This window comes from Ranitomeya imitator, chromosome 6 (genome assembly GCF_032444005.1).
Source record: "Ranitomeya imitator isolate aRanImi1 chromosome 6, aRanImi1.pri, whole genome shotgun sequence".
Taxonomy (NCBI): domain Eukaryota; kingdom Metazoa; phylum Chordata; class Amphibia; order Anura; family Dendrobatidae; genus Ranitomeya; species Ranitomeya imitator.
Genome location: NC_091287.1, coordinates 133295712 through 133308109, shown reverse-complemented (window position 1 = coordinate 133308109; position 12398 = coordinate 133295712). Strand labels below are relative to the sequence as shown.

Sequence of the window (12398 nt, the reverse complement as noted above, 5' to 3'; positions counted from 1 at the left end):
CACTTAGCCAGGCTACTTTTTCCCAGCTGCAGTGTACGGTCATTTTGACCCTTACATCCCTGCATTCCTTGCTTCTTGTGTATTGCTAAATATAACCATCAAAATAAAGATTCCAACAGCATAAATAATTACTCCTAGCTAGAAGCACTGCTATGCCTACTTCTGCATTATTTATATTGAAAAAATCACAATAGTGGACAAATCGATATATCACCTAAAGATGAGTACCACATACCCATAGACCACTATGACACTAATAATGTAAAATTATTGAAGTTTATTGAAAAATAGTATTAAAAACATATCCTAACATGTGAGGATCTCAAAAGACTCAGTAAGTTCACACATGGCAGTAGTACTACATCAACACATATCGCTTAGCATTGTCTAATATATATATATAGTTCATAATCCCGTATGAGGTTCCCATCACATCCTCTAAGGCCAAAATCTCATGTACAATGCCCGGATGATGGGAACTACACATTAGGGAAATTCTTATAAAGATAATAATCAATGCTTACCCATTCTTGAACAAGATACCACTGTGCAGAACGCCCCGACGCGCGTTTCACCCACGTGCTTTCTCAAGGGGAGTGGGCGAAATTATATTCTCCATCTTCTCCGCAACTGTGCTGCAATTCTCTTAGGCGAGAGAATCAGATCACAGTGAGATGACACTCGGTGTCATTACTATAATCGATTCGATTCTCTCGGAAGAGAGGATCATTGCTCGTGTGAACGAGCCCTAACATGTTTTTAATCACTGAAATTCCTGCGTATTCTAATCTTACCAGTGAATTGTAAGTAATAAGTAACTGAAAACCTAAATTTTGGTCATATATCCAAATTACTGACAATCGGTAAGTATGATTACCTACTGGATATCTAAGCATAGAATGTGCAGCGATTTCAATTAATAATGAAATGAAAATTTTGTTGATTTTTTTCCCACATATTAAAATGTCAATCTGCTCAGCTCTTCTTGTCCTATAACATACAGCTGGCAGGTCAGACAACATACTTCATGTGACAGGTTCCTTTTAAAGGAATTATTTACACAGTTTACAAAAAAAAGCTTTTAACGTTGAAGAAACTTTTTGCAAAAGTTCTCTGAAAGCAGCCAGAACAAAGAAGAGAAATGCACTTACCTTTTGTACAATAGTTGTAGCCAGTTCCTCAATCAGTTCTTCCTTGTGCTCCCGCAAATAACAAGCCTCATTCTGTTTATCCTGACGGGAAAGAGAACATTTATTTTTTAAGTCACTGCTTTACGAAATCTAGGACACAATACTAGATTAACCCACATCTCCGTAGAGGGCTTTGCAAGGTCATGACTTAATTCCTGAATACTACCTGCTGTATCCATCCATAAAAACCAAACAAGACATTGCAATCAGGTAATAATAAGAATGTCACACATACAGAAGAGCATTTTACAGGTCTAAAAAGTAACAGGAAGGTCAAGTTCACACGTTCAGCATTTGGTCAGTATTTCACATCAGTATTTGTAAGCCAAAACCAGGAGTGGAACAGTCAGAGGAAAAGTAGAATAGAAACACGTCAGCACTTCTGTACTTAATACCCACTGTTGATTTTGATTTCCAAAAACTGATGTAAAATACTGGCCAAATACTGAAAGCATTTTATAATCTGGGAAAAATTAAATATACCCCGATTTGCAGTATATTTTTAAAACTAGCAAATTTATTCTATTTACTATACAGGTGGGACAGCCCTCTGGCTACTAAGGGCAGGAGGATAAGAAGTTGCTTTCCTTACCTAAAGTTAGAACCATGATAATAGTTGGATATACAATCATCTCACCCCTTCTGTCAATCCCTAGTGTCTTTATTTATAATACATACCATATACTTCTCTATACCACCAAACTGTTCAAACATTTCTTAATTCAAGGTTGACTGGCCATCCGAACATGTTCCACTTACATTTCTTTACTTTTATTGTGTGTTTTTGCTTGTCTTCAAATTTATAAAACACACCTATCCCACCAAAAATGTCCACCTCTGTCTATAACACTGAGTTATAAACTAAAAAAAATATCTAGATCACAGTATAGAACGGGTCAAGCTAACACAGGGGAATATATTAAAAACGCTCGACCTCCAACTCTCCTATCGCCACAAACCTTTTGCCGACTGAGCTAAAGTTAAGGCTCTGCTACAACCTTTTTGCTATCGGCTAAACCTCTCTTGCTCTGCCCAAGATGTCCTAAAAAGGTTTGTGACTTTGGATAGCTCATATATCTACTCTTGTCCATATATGCGATCAAGATGGCAGAAAGAGCAATTGCACCAACAGCTAGCATCCTTAGAGGGTCTCTGTCAGCACATTATGCCTGTTCCAACCAAGTACAGGCGCTCGGTGCATCATGGTGTGGCTAATCATTTACATACACCTTCCCACTTGTTTTCCCTCTATCTCCTCCATCCCATTCTTCTTTGATTGACAGCTGTCTATATAGAGCCTCAGAAGGATGGAGATAGAAGAAAAACAAGCAGGTGGGAAGGTGTATATAAATGATTGGCCTGGCTGTGAAGCACTGACCAGTGGTACTTAGTTTGAACAGTCCTTCTATGAAGACAGAGTCCCTTTGAGGGAAGTGTGAAGGTATGTGTGTATGTAATTATATTTATTGATTAGCACAACTCTACAAATCTATTTATTCTGAAGCAGTTTGCAGACATCATCACTGTCACCATTGGGGCTTAAGGTACCTTCACACATAACGATATCGTTAAGGATATCATTGCAACGTCATGCTTTTGAGACGTAGCAATGATCCCGCTAACGATATCTTTATGTGTGACAGCGACCAACGATCAGGCCCCTGCTGAGAGATCGTTGGTCGTGGGGAATGATCAGGACCTTTTTTTGGTCGCTGATCACCCCGCTGTCATCGCTAGATCGGCGTGTGTGACGCCGATCGAGCGATGTGTTCACCTGTAACCAGGGTAAGCATCGGGTTACTAAGCACAGGGCCGCGCTTAGTAACCCGATATTTACCCTGGTTACCATTGTAAAAGTAAAAAAAAACACTACATACTCACATTCCGATGTCTGTCACGTCCCCTGGCGTCAGCTTCCCTGCACTGTGTCAGCACCGGCCGGCCGTAAAGCAGAGCACAGCGGTGAAGTCACCACTCTGCTTTACGGCCGGCGCTTACACAGTGCAGGGAAGCTGACGCCGGGGGACGTGACAGACATCGGAATGTGAGTATGTAGTGTTTTTTTTTTACTTTTACAATGGTAACCAGGGTAAATATCGGGTTACTAAGCGCGGCCCTGCACTTAGTAACCCGATGTTTACCCTGGTTACCCGGGGACTTCGGCATCGTTGAAGACAGTTTCAACGATGCCGAAGTTGTTCCCCTGATCGTTGGTCACTGGAGAGAGCTGTCTGTGTGACAGCTCCCCAGCGACCACACAACGACTTACCAACGCTCACGGCCAGGTCGTATCGCTGGTCGTGATCGTTGGTAAATCGTTTAGTGTAACGGTACCTTCATAATTCCTTATCAGTATGTCTTTGGAGTGTGGGAAGAAACTCAAGGAAACTCAGGAAGAAAACATTAAAACTTCTTGTAGATGTTGTCCTTGGTGGGATTTGAATCCAGGACCCAAGTGCTGCAAAGTAACAGTCCAAACCACTGATCTACCATGCTGCCCAAAAGTAAGGTATAGATTTGGGGTGCAATCCTAATGTTCTTAAAGTGTAGTTGTATGTTGTACCACTAACACACAAAGTAAAAAAAACACCATAAAACACTGTAACATTCATTAATTGTATTTAATAAAAACGTATTTCTCAAAAGTGTGCAGCAAATTAGAATGTCACACAGGGAACCTTCTAACCCAAGGTGAGGAACCAGAGGAGCTGAATAGCAACAGAAGCCCTACATTACTAACATAGCTGATTAGACCTTGTGTGACTGCACTTGGCTTCTTAAGATGGTAAAGATGAAAGGACATACAGCGTCATGTAAAATTTTGGGCACCCCTGTTAAAATTACTGTTATTGTGAAGAGTTAAACAAGTTGAAGATGAAATGATCTCTAAAAGGGCTAAAGTTAAAGATGACACATTTGCTTTGCATTGTAGGCGGAAAAAAATATTGTCATTTTTTACATTTTTAAAATTACAAAAATGAAAATGGATCAGTGCAAAAGTTTAGGCATGATTAATACCTTGTTGCACCTCCTTTTTCAAGTATGACAGCTTGTAAACGCTTTTTGTAGATCGCCAAGAGACTTTCAATTCATGTTTGAGGGATTTTCATCCATTCTCCCCCATAAAATTCTTCCAGTTCTGCGAGATTACTGGGTCGTCTTGCATGCACTGCTATTTTGAGGTCTAGCCACAGATTTTCAATGAAGTTCAGATTACTGGACTGTGAGGGCCATTGCAAAACCTTCAGCTTGTGCCTTTAGAGGTAGTCTATTGTGGATTTTGACGTGTGTTTAGGATCATTATCCATTTTTTAGAAGCCAACCTCTTTTCAACGTCGGCTTCTTTTTTTTTACAGATAGTGTTATGTTTGTGTTAGGGTTGGCGGAACGCACCAAATATATAGTTTATTAAATGGAATTGGTGCGTTCGCAACCCGGGATCCACCGTGCAGGAAAGTACCTGCTGCTAAGTAAGACGGACTATATGGCGGTACTATAAGTATACATACAAGGGTTAACTTCACCCTGCGTGAAGGAAGCGATCCTGTTGCGTCACAGGACCGCGGTACCGCACATAGAGCGTGAGCAATAAGTCAGCGAACACAACCCCAACTAGGATTGAAGTCCGATTAGACCACTGCTGGCACAACACCGCAACTGGGTGTGAAAGGAAACTATTGAAATAGTAAATAAAGGCACGAGAGTGTGTGCGGTGCCGCACTGACGGACGCCACTAACCACCCAGGCTTGGGTAAGGAAAGCGCAGAGGAAGCGCACGGCGCCGTACTGGCAGACACAGCAACTGGACGCTGAGATGTGTGTTACGTGCTGTTGGATAAGTCGGGCGCTAGATAGCAAACATACACCTTCCGCGAACAGACATTCAATAGGGAGGGTTATTTAAAGAGCGACTTTCACTCACAACACACACACATATTTACAAGACAATACTAGTGCATGGCCGTGCGGTCATGCGCAGTTTATATAGTTGCAGCACAGGAAGCTGCTACTGAAGTTTTTGCCCTTTCAGGACCTTCCAGGAGGACCAATGGAAAGTGCTGCAGTACCTGAGCATATTTTGCCCTTTCAGGACCTTCCAGGAGGACCAATGGAATGTACTGCAGTACCTGAGCATGTGACCGAACATGTGGCCCTCGACCTCCAATGGGAGACCCTGCCCTGGGCATACTCAGTGTGAGTAAATAAGGACTTAGTCCCAGAGAGGCTTGCTCGCCACAGATCAGTGCAGGGTACCATAGGAAAGCCAGAAAAGGCAGTAGTGACCCTATGCACCGAATCAGCCTCAGCGAGACGCTGGGAGCGACGTCTCCACTGAGCAGAGCCCACTGCGGCCGATACCGAATGGGAGACCACAGCAGACACGGATCGAGATTCCCCCTGTGCAGCAGAGGAAACTCGACTCCTAACATTACCCCCCTCCTAGGGCCCCCCCCTCCTTGAGCCTCACTACGCTCAAAAGCTGCGATAAGCAGCGGAGCCCGAATGTGCTCCACAGGCTCCCAGGTTCTATCCTCTGGGCCGTGACCCTTCCAGTCCACCAGATAAAATTTCTTGCCACGTACCACCTTGCACCCCACAATAGCATTCACCTCAAACTCATCCGTGGATGAACCCGATGTCCCAGCAGATGACTCAGAAAACCGGGACAAATGAACGGGCTTTAAGAGGGAAACGTGAAAAGTATCGGTGATACCAAGGCGTGGAGGAATAGCCAAACGGTAGACCACAGGGTTGACCTGTTCCAGAACCTTAAACGGGCCAATGTAGCGAGGAGCAAACTTAGTGGACTCAACTCGCAGCCTGATGTTACGGGCGGAGAGCCACACTAAGTCGCCAAGAGCAAAGACCGGAGCGGGCGCCGGTGTGTATCAGCCGAAACCCTCATTCTCTCCTTGGAGGCCCGGATGGCATCCTGTGTGCGGTCCCAGATGTCACGTGCCTCCATCGCCCAGTCTGCCACCCTAGAATCGGTGGATGACACGGGCATGGGCACAGGGACACGCGGATGCTGGCCGTAATTAAGGAGAAAAGGAGTTTGACCAGTGGAATCGGCTACGGCGTTGTTCAAGGCAAATTCCGCCCAAGGTAGCAAAGATGCCCAGTCATCCTGCCTAGCAGAGACGAAATGTCGCAAATATGTCACCAGAGTCTGGTTGGTTCTCTCCACCAACCCATTTGTCTCGGGATGGTATGCAGAGGAGAGGTTTAACTCTGTGCTGAGTAAACGGCAGAGCTCTCTCCAAAACCGAGACGCGAACTGGGGACCCCGATCGCTGACAATCTTATCAGGCATACCATGCAATTGGAAAACGTGCTTAATGAACAACACCGCCAAGGCCCGTGCTGAGGGTAACCGAGGAAGTGGCACCAAATGCACCATTTTAGAGAAATGGTCGGTGACAACCCAAATAATGGAGCAGCCACGTGACTTGGGTAGGCCCACCACAAAGTCCATCCCGACCATCTCCCAGGGCCTGTCTGCCACCAGTAGAGGGTAAAGCAACCCAGCAGGCCATTGCCGAGGAGACCGATTCTGGGCGCAAGAAACGCACGCCTGAATATAGTCCCTGACATCTCGGGCCATATGCGGCCACCAGTATGTTCTCGCCAACAGCTCAGATGTCCTCTTGGTCCCAAAATGCCCACCCACTCTGGAGGAGTGAGCCCAAGAGAGAACCTCCGGTCGCAAGTTAGCTGGTACGAGAGTCTTGCCCGGGGGCACAGACTCTAGCGAAACCGGAGCTACAGTTCTCAGGCTCTCAGAAGGGATAATAAGCCGAGGTTCCTCCTCCTCCTCCTCCGATGACACTACGGAGCGGGAGAGAGCGTCAGCACGAACGTTCTTCTCCCCGGAGAGGAAATGGAGAGTAAAATGGAACCGGGAGAAGAACAGGGACCATCTAGCCTGGCGAGAATTCAGCCGCTGGGCCGTTTGCAGATACACCAAGTTCTTGTGGTCAGTGAAGACTTGGAAGGGAAAGCGAGCTCCCTCCAAGAGATGTCTCCACTCCGAAAAAGCCAACTTCATGGCCAGCAACTCCCTGTCCCCGATGGAATAATTCCTCTCCGCTGGTGTGAAGGTCTTGGAGAAGAAGAAGCAAGGATGCTTCCGAACTTGAGCATCCTTTTGGAAAAGGACTGCTCCAGCACCAACGGATGAGGCATCCACCTCCAAGATAAATGGCTTATCAACATCGGGGCGATGTAGGATGGGAGCGCTAGCGAAGTGTGACTTGATCGAGAGAAAGGCTTTGGAGACCTCCTCTGACCACAACTTGGGATTTGCTCCATTCTTGGTGAGGGCAACCAAGGGAGCTACCAAAGTTGAGAAGTGTGGAATGAACTGGCGATAGTAATTAATGAACCCCATAAAGCGCTGCACCGCTTTAAGAGAATGGGGTTCCTGCCAGTCCATTACAGCCTGTAGCTTGGCAGGATCCATAGCCAAACCCTGGGCAGAGATGATATAACCAAGGAAAGGCAAGGACTCCTGCTCAAACACACACTTCTCCAACTTGGCGTAGAGGGAGTTTGCCCGTAAGAGGTCGAAGACTTTGCGAACATCTCTCTCCGATGGGAGTCAATATCTGGAGAGAAGATGAGAATATCATCCAGATAGACTACGACCGAGGTGGTGAGCATATCCCGGAAGATGTCATTCACAAAGTCTTGGAAAACGGCTGGGGCATTACAGAGCCCAAAGGGCATCACCAGATATTCATAGTGCCCATCCCTGGTGTTAAAAGCCGTCTTCCATTCATCCCCCTCACGGATGCGAATCAGGTTGTAGGTACCCCGCAGATCTAACTTCGTAAATACCCTCGCTCCCCGTAGCCTATCAAACAGCTCAGATATCAGGGGTAATGGGTACTTGTTCTTAACGGTGATGGCGTTAAGACCCCTGTAGTCTATGCATGGACGTAAGTCTCCAGTCTTCTTCTGTACGAAGAAGAACCCAGCCCCTGCCGGTGACACTGACTTCCTAATGAATCCTCTTGCCAGATTCTCTTGGATGTACTGAGACATTGCCTCCATCTCCGGGAGAGATAACGGATAGACTCGACCCCGGGGAGGCTCAGCACCAGGCAAGAGGTCAATAGGACAGTCATAGGGGCGGTGAGGCGGAAGGGTCTCCGCAGCTCTTTTGGAGAACACGTCTGCATAGGGCCAATAGTGCTTGGGGAGAGAGGAAAGATCTGCGGGTACCTGTGTAGTAGCAACCTGAACGCACTCCCTCTGACATCTACCCTCGCAGGATTTACTCCATCCCAAAATTCTCCCAGAGGACCACTCAATATGAGGAGAATGGTAGCGAAGCCATGGTATCCCCAACAGGACCTCATCAATTCCCTCAGGAATTACTAATAGGGAGATTATCTCCTGATGTGATGGAGACACAGAAAGCGTGAAAGGAATGGTTTGGTGGGTAATCTGTGAGGGTAGTGTTGACTAGAGTTGAGCGACCTTGACCTTTTTAGAGTCGAGCCGGGTTTTGCGAAAACCCGACTATCTCAAAAGTCGGGTCGAGTGAAATCGGCCGATTATGACGTAAAGTCGGGATCGACCGAAACACAAAACCCAATGCAAGTCAATGGGGCAGCATAGTCGGCAGTGAGTGGGGGCCAGGAAAACACCTAGAGTGCCCATTTTAATGTCAAAACCATCCATTCTTCTTAATGAAGCTTGTCAAGCGTAATTTACCTTATAATAATTGGAAGGCATTTGAAATTGGGGTTCATTTGGCTAAAGTTGTGGTGGGTAGGGCTGGTTCAAGTAATTAGTGGGCCCAGGAAATCTGGACCACGTCACGGCAGTGGAGCAGGGAGAGGTAAGTATTTCAACTTTGCAAGTGCTGTGAACCTGAACAAGCAGGGGGGGCCCACTCGTTGGCATTGGCACTGGCACAGGGCCCCTCAAAGTACAGCGGTGTGTTTGCACGGCGGGGGCGCCTCCCACCGGCAGCAACACTTTTGCGTACCATGAGAGGCCCTGTGCCAGTGACGTCGCCAACTAGTATTCCTCCCCCCACCTGATGAAGGAACCTGCACTTTCATCTGCACCTTCCTGTTTGTCCCCGTGTAAGGTGGTATGGTATGCGGGAAGGGGGTCCTGACTTTCAGCAGGGTCACAATCTTGCAGTGTAGCGTGCACGGGAAATGTTGCGTTATGGGTCAATGTACCAGCAGACTCATCTATCACTGGCTGGGAAATGGGCAGGATGAGGAGGAAACACAGATATAGGCCCAAAGAATAAAGTGGGCTAAATGCAGTTCAAAATTGGTAACACAGGACTAATCAGGGGGCATTGCAGTGGAGGACAACTGGAATGAGAGGCTGACACAGAGAGTAGGCCCAAATCAGTAAGTAGTCGAAATGCAGTTCAAAATTGGCAACAGTAGTAAACAGGCGGCACAGCTTTGTTCAGTGGAGGAGAACAGCAAGGAGTGGCAGACACCGATAGTAGGCCCCAACCCAACTAGTAGGCCAAATGCAGTCTAACATTAACAACTACTTAACGAGCGCCTGAAAACGGAATTTCAGGACAGGAAACCAGGAGAACAGCAAGGAGCGGCAGACACCGATAGTAGGCCCCAAACCAACTAGTACGCCAAATGCAGTTGTTCCGTTTAACCACAATTTAATGAGAGCCTGAAGATAGAAGTTCAGGAAAGGCAACCTGGAGAACACCTTGGAGTGGAACACACCATCTCTCTACACCCCATACCCAATTTGTAGGTCTAATGCAGCGTAGTTTCCAACAACTACTAAACGAGAGCATGATGATCGAAGCATTGGCGAGGAAACCTGGGGAACACCTTGGAGTGGAACACACCATCTCTCTACACCCCATACCCAATTTGTTGGCCTAATGCAGCGTAGTTTCCAACAACTACTAAACGAGAGCATGATGATCGAAGCATTGGCGAGGAAACCTGGGGAACACCTTGGAGTGGAACACACCATCTCTCTACAGTGGAACACACCATCTCTCTACACCCCATACCCAATTTGTAGGCCTAATGCAGCGTAGTTTCCAACAACTACTAAACGAGAGCCGGAAGATCGAAGCAATGGAGAGGAAACCTGGGGAACACCTTGGAGTGTAACACACCATCTCTCTACACCCCATACCCAATTTGTAGGCCTAATGCAGCGTAGTTTCCAACAACTACTAAACGAGAGCCGGAAGATCGAAGCAATGGAGAGGAAACCTGGGGAACACCTTGGAGTGTAACACACCATCTCTCTACACCCCATACCCAATTTGTAGGCCTAATGCAGCGTAGTTTCCAACAACTACTAAACGAGAGCCGGAAGATCGAAGCAATGGAGAGGAAACCTGGGGAACACCTTGGAGTGTAACACACCATCTCTCTACACCCCATACCCAATTTGTAGGCCTAATGCAGCGTAGTTTCCAACAACTACTAAACGAGAGCCGGAAGATCGAAGCAATGGAGAGGAAACCTGGGGAACACCTTGGAGTGTAACACACCATCTCTCTACACCCCATACCCAATTTGTAGGCCTAATGCAGCGTAGTTTCCAACAACTACTAAACGAGAGCCGGAAGATCGAAGCAATGGAGAGGAAACCTGGGGAACACCTTGGAGTGTAACACACCATCTCTCTACACCCCATACCCAATTTGTAGGCCTAATGCAGCGTAGTTTCCAACAACTACTAAACGAGAGCATGAAGATCGAAGCAATGGAGAGGAAACCTGGGGAACACCTTGGAGTGTAACACACCATCTCTCTACACCCCATACCCAATTTGTAGGCCTAATGCAGCGTAGTTTCCAACAACTACTAAACGAGAGCATGAAGATCGAAGCAATGGAGAGGAAACCTGGGGAACACCTTGGAGTGGAACACACCATCTCTCTACACCCCATACCCAATTTGTAGGCCTAATGCAGCGTAGTTTCCAACAACTACTAAACGAGAGCATGATGATCGAAGCATTGGCGAGGAAACCTGGGGAACACCTTGGAGTGGAACACACCATCTCTCTACAGTGGAACACACCATCTCTCTACACCCCATACCCAATTTGTAGGCCTAATGCAGCGTAGTTTCCAACAACTACTAAACGAGAGCCGGAAGATCGAAGCAATGGAGAGGAAACCTGGGGAACACCTTGGAGTGTAACACACCATCTCTCTACACCCCATACCCAATTTGTAGGCCTAATGCAGCGTAGTTTCCAACAACTACTAAACGAGAGCATGAAGATCGAAGCAATGGAGAGGAAACCTGGGGAACACCTTGGAGTGTAACACACCATCTCTCTACACCCCATACCCAATTTGTAGGCCTAATGCAGCGTAGTTTCCAACAACTACTAAACGAGAGCATGAAGATCGAAGCAATGGAGAGGAAACCTGGGGAACACCTTGGAGTGGAACACACCATCTCTCTACACCCCATACCCAATTTGTAGGCCTAATGCAGCGTAGTTTCCAACAACTACTAAACGAGAGCATGATGATCGAAGCATTGGCGAGGAAACCTGGGGAACACCTTGGAGTGGAACACACCATCTCTCTACACCCCATACCCAATTTGTAGGCCCAATGCAGCGTAGTTTCCAACAACTACTAAACGAGAGCCGGAAGATCGAAACTCAGGAAAGGCAACCTGGGGAACACCTTGGAGTGTAACAAACCCTCTCTCTACACCACGGAAGGGCTGATTCTTAGGAAGGAAGGCTGTCGGAAAGAAGCAGGGCGCGTCCGAGGGTGATTATATTCTTATTAGGTATATACTCACCCTCGGACGCGCCCTGCTTCTTTATTTGTAATGAATGTTTATTTGCAATGTGGTTTTGACTTACTCTATTTTTTTGGTAAATAATGATTTTATTATTTTCATTGTTTTGCATCTTCTTGGCAATAATATAAAGAAGACGCGACAGGACAACACTCGGTGGATGCCATATCTGTGTTTAAAATTGAAAAAACCTTTCAGTTAACTACTTGCAGGAGAAAGTTATTGTAGCTGGTGGCCATTTTTAGTTCTGTACCAGATTTTTGTTGTATGTGTTTGTTTTTAATGTTAAAATGTCTGCATTTGATATCTCTCCAGTATTTTCTTTTTTATAAGCAACATACTTATTTTTATATTTTCTGATGTTGGTTCCAGGGGTACACGGGCAGCAGTGGTGTGGTCAGTGGAGGCCTAG

The 12398-nt window shown here is 46.4% G+C and overlaps 1 protein-coding gene across 2 annotated transcripts in view; it reads right to left on the bottom strand.

Annotated features, from left to right (window-relative positions):
- MYRIP (myosin VIIA and Rab interacting protein) overlaps nucleotides 1-12398 on the bottom strand; it is an 897248-nt gene that overhangs the window by 195875 nt on the left and 688975 nt on the right. For both annotated transcript variants that reach the window (XM_069730111.1, XM_069730110.1), the window contains exon 7: nucleotides 1152-1232. In XM_069730111.1, the coding sequence (XP_069586212.1) occupies nucleotides 1152-1232 (81 nt within the window). The remainder of the gene's footprint in view (nucleotides 1-1151; nucleotides 1233-12398) is intronic.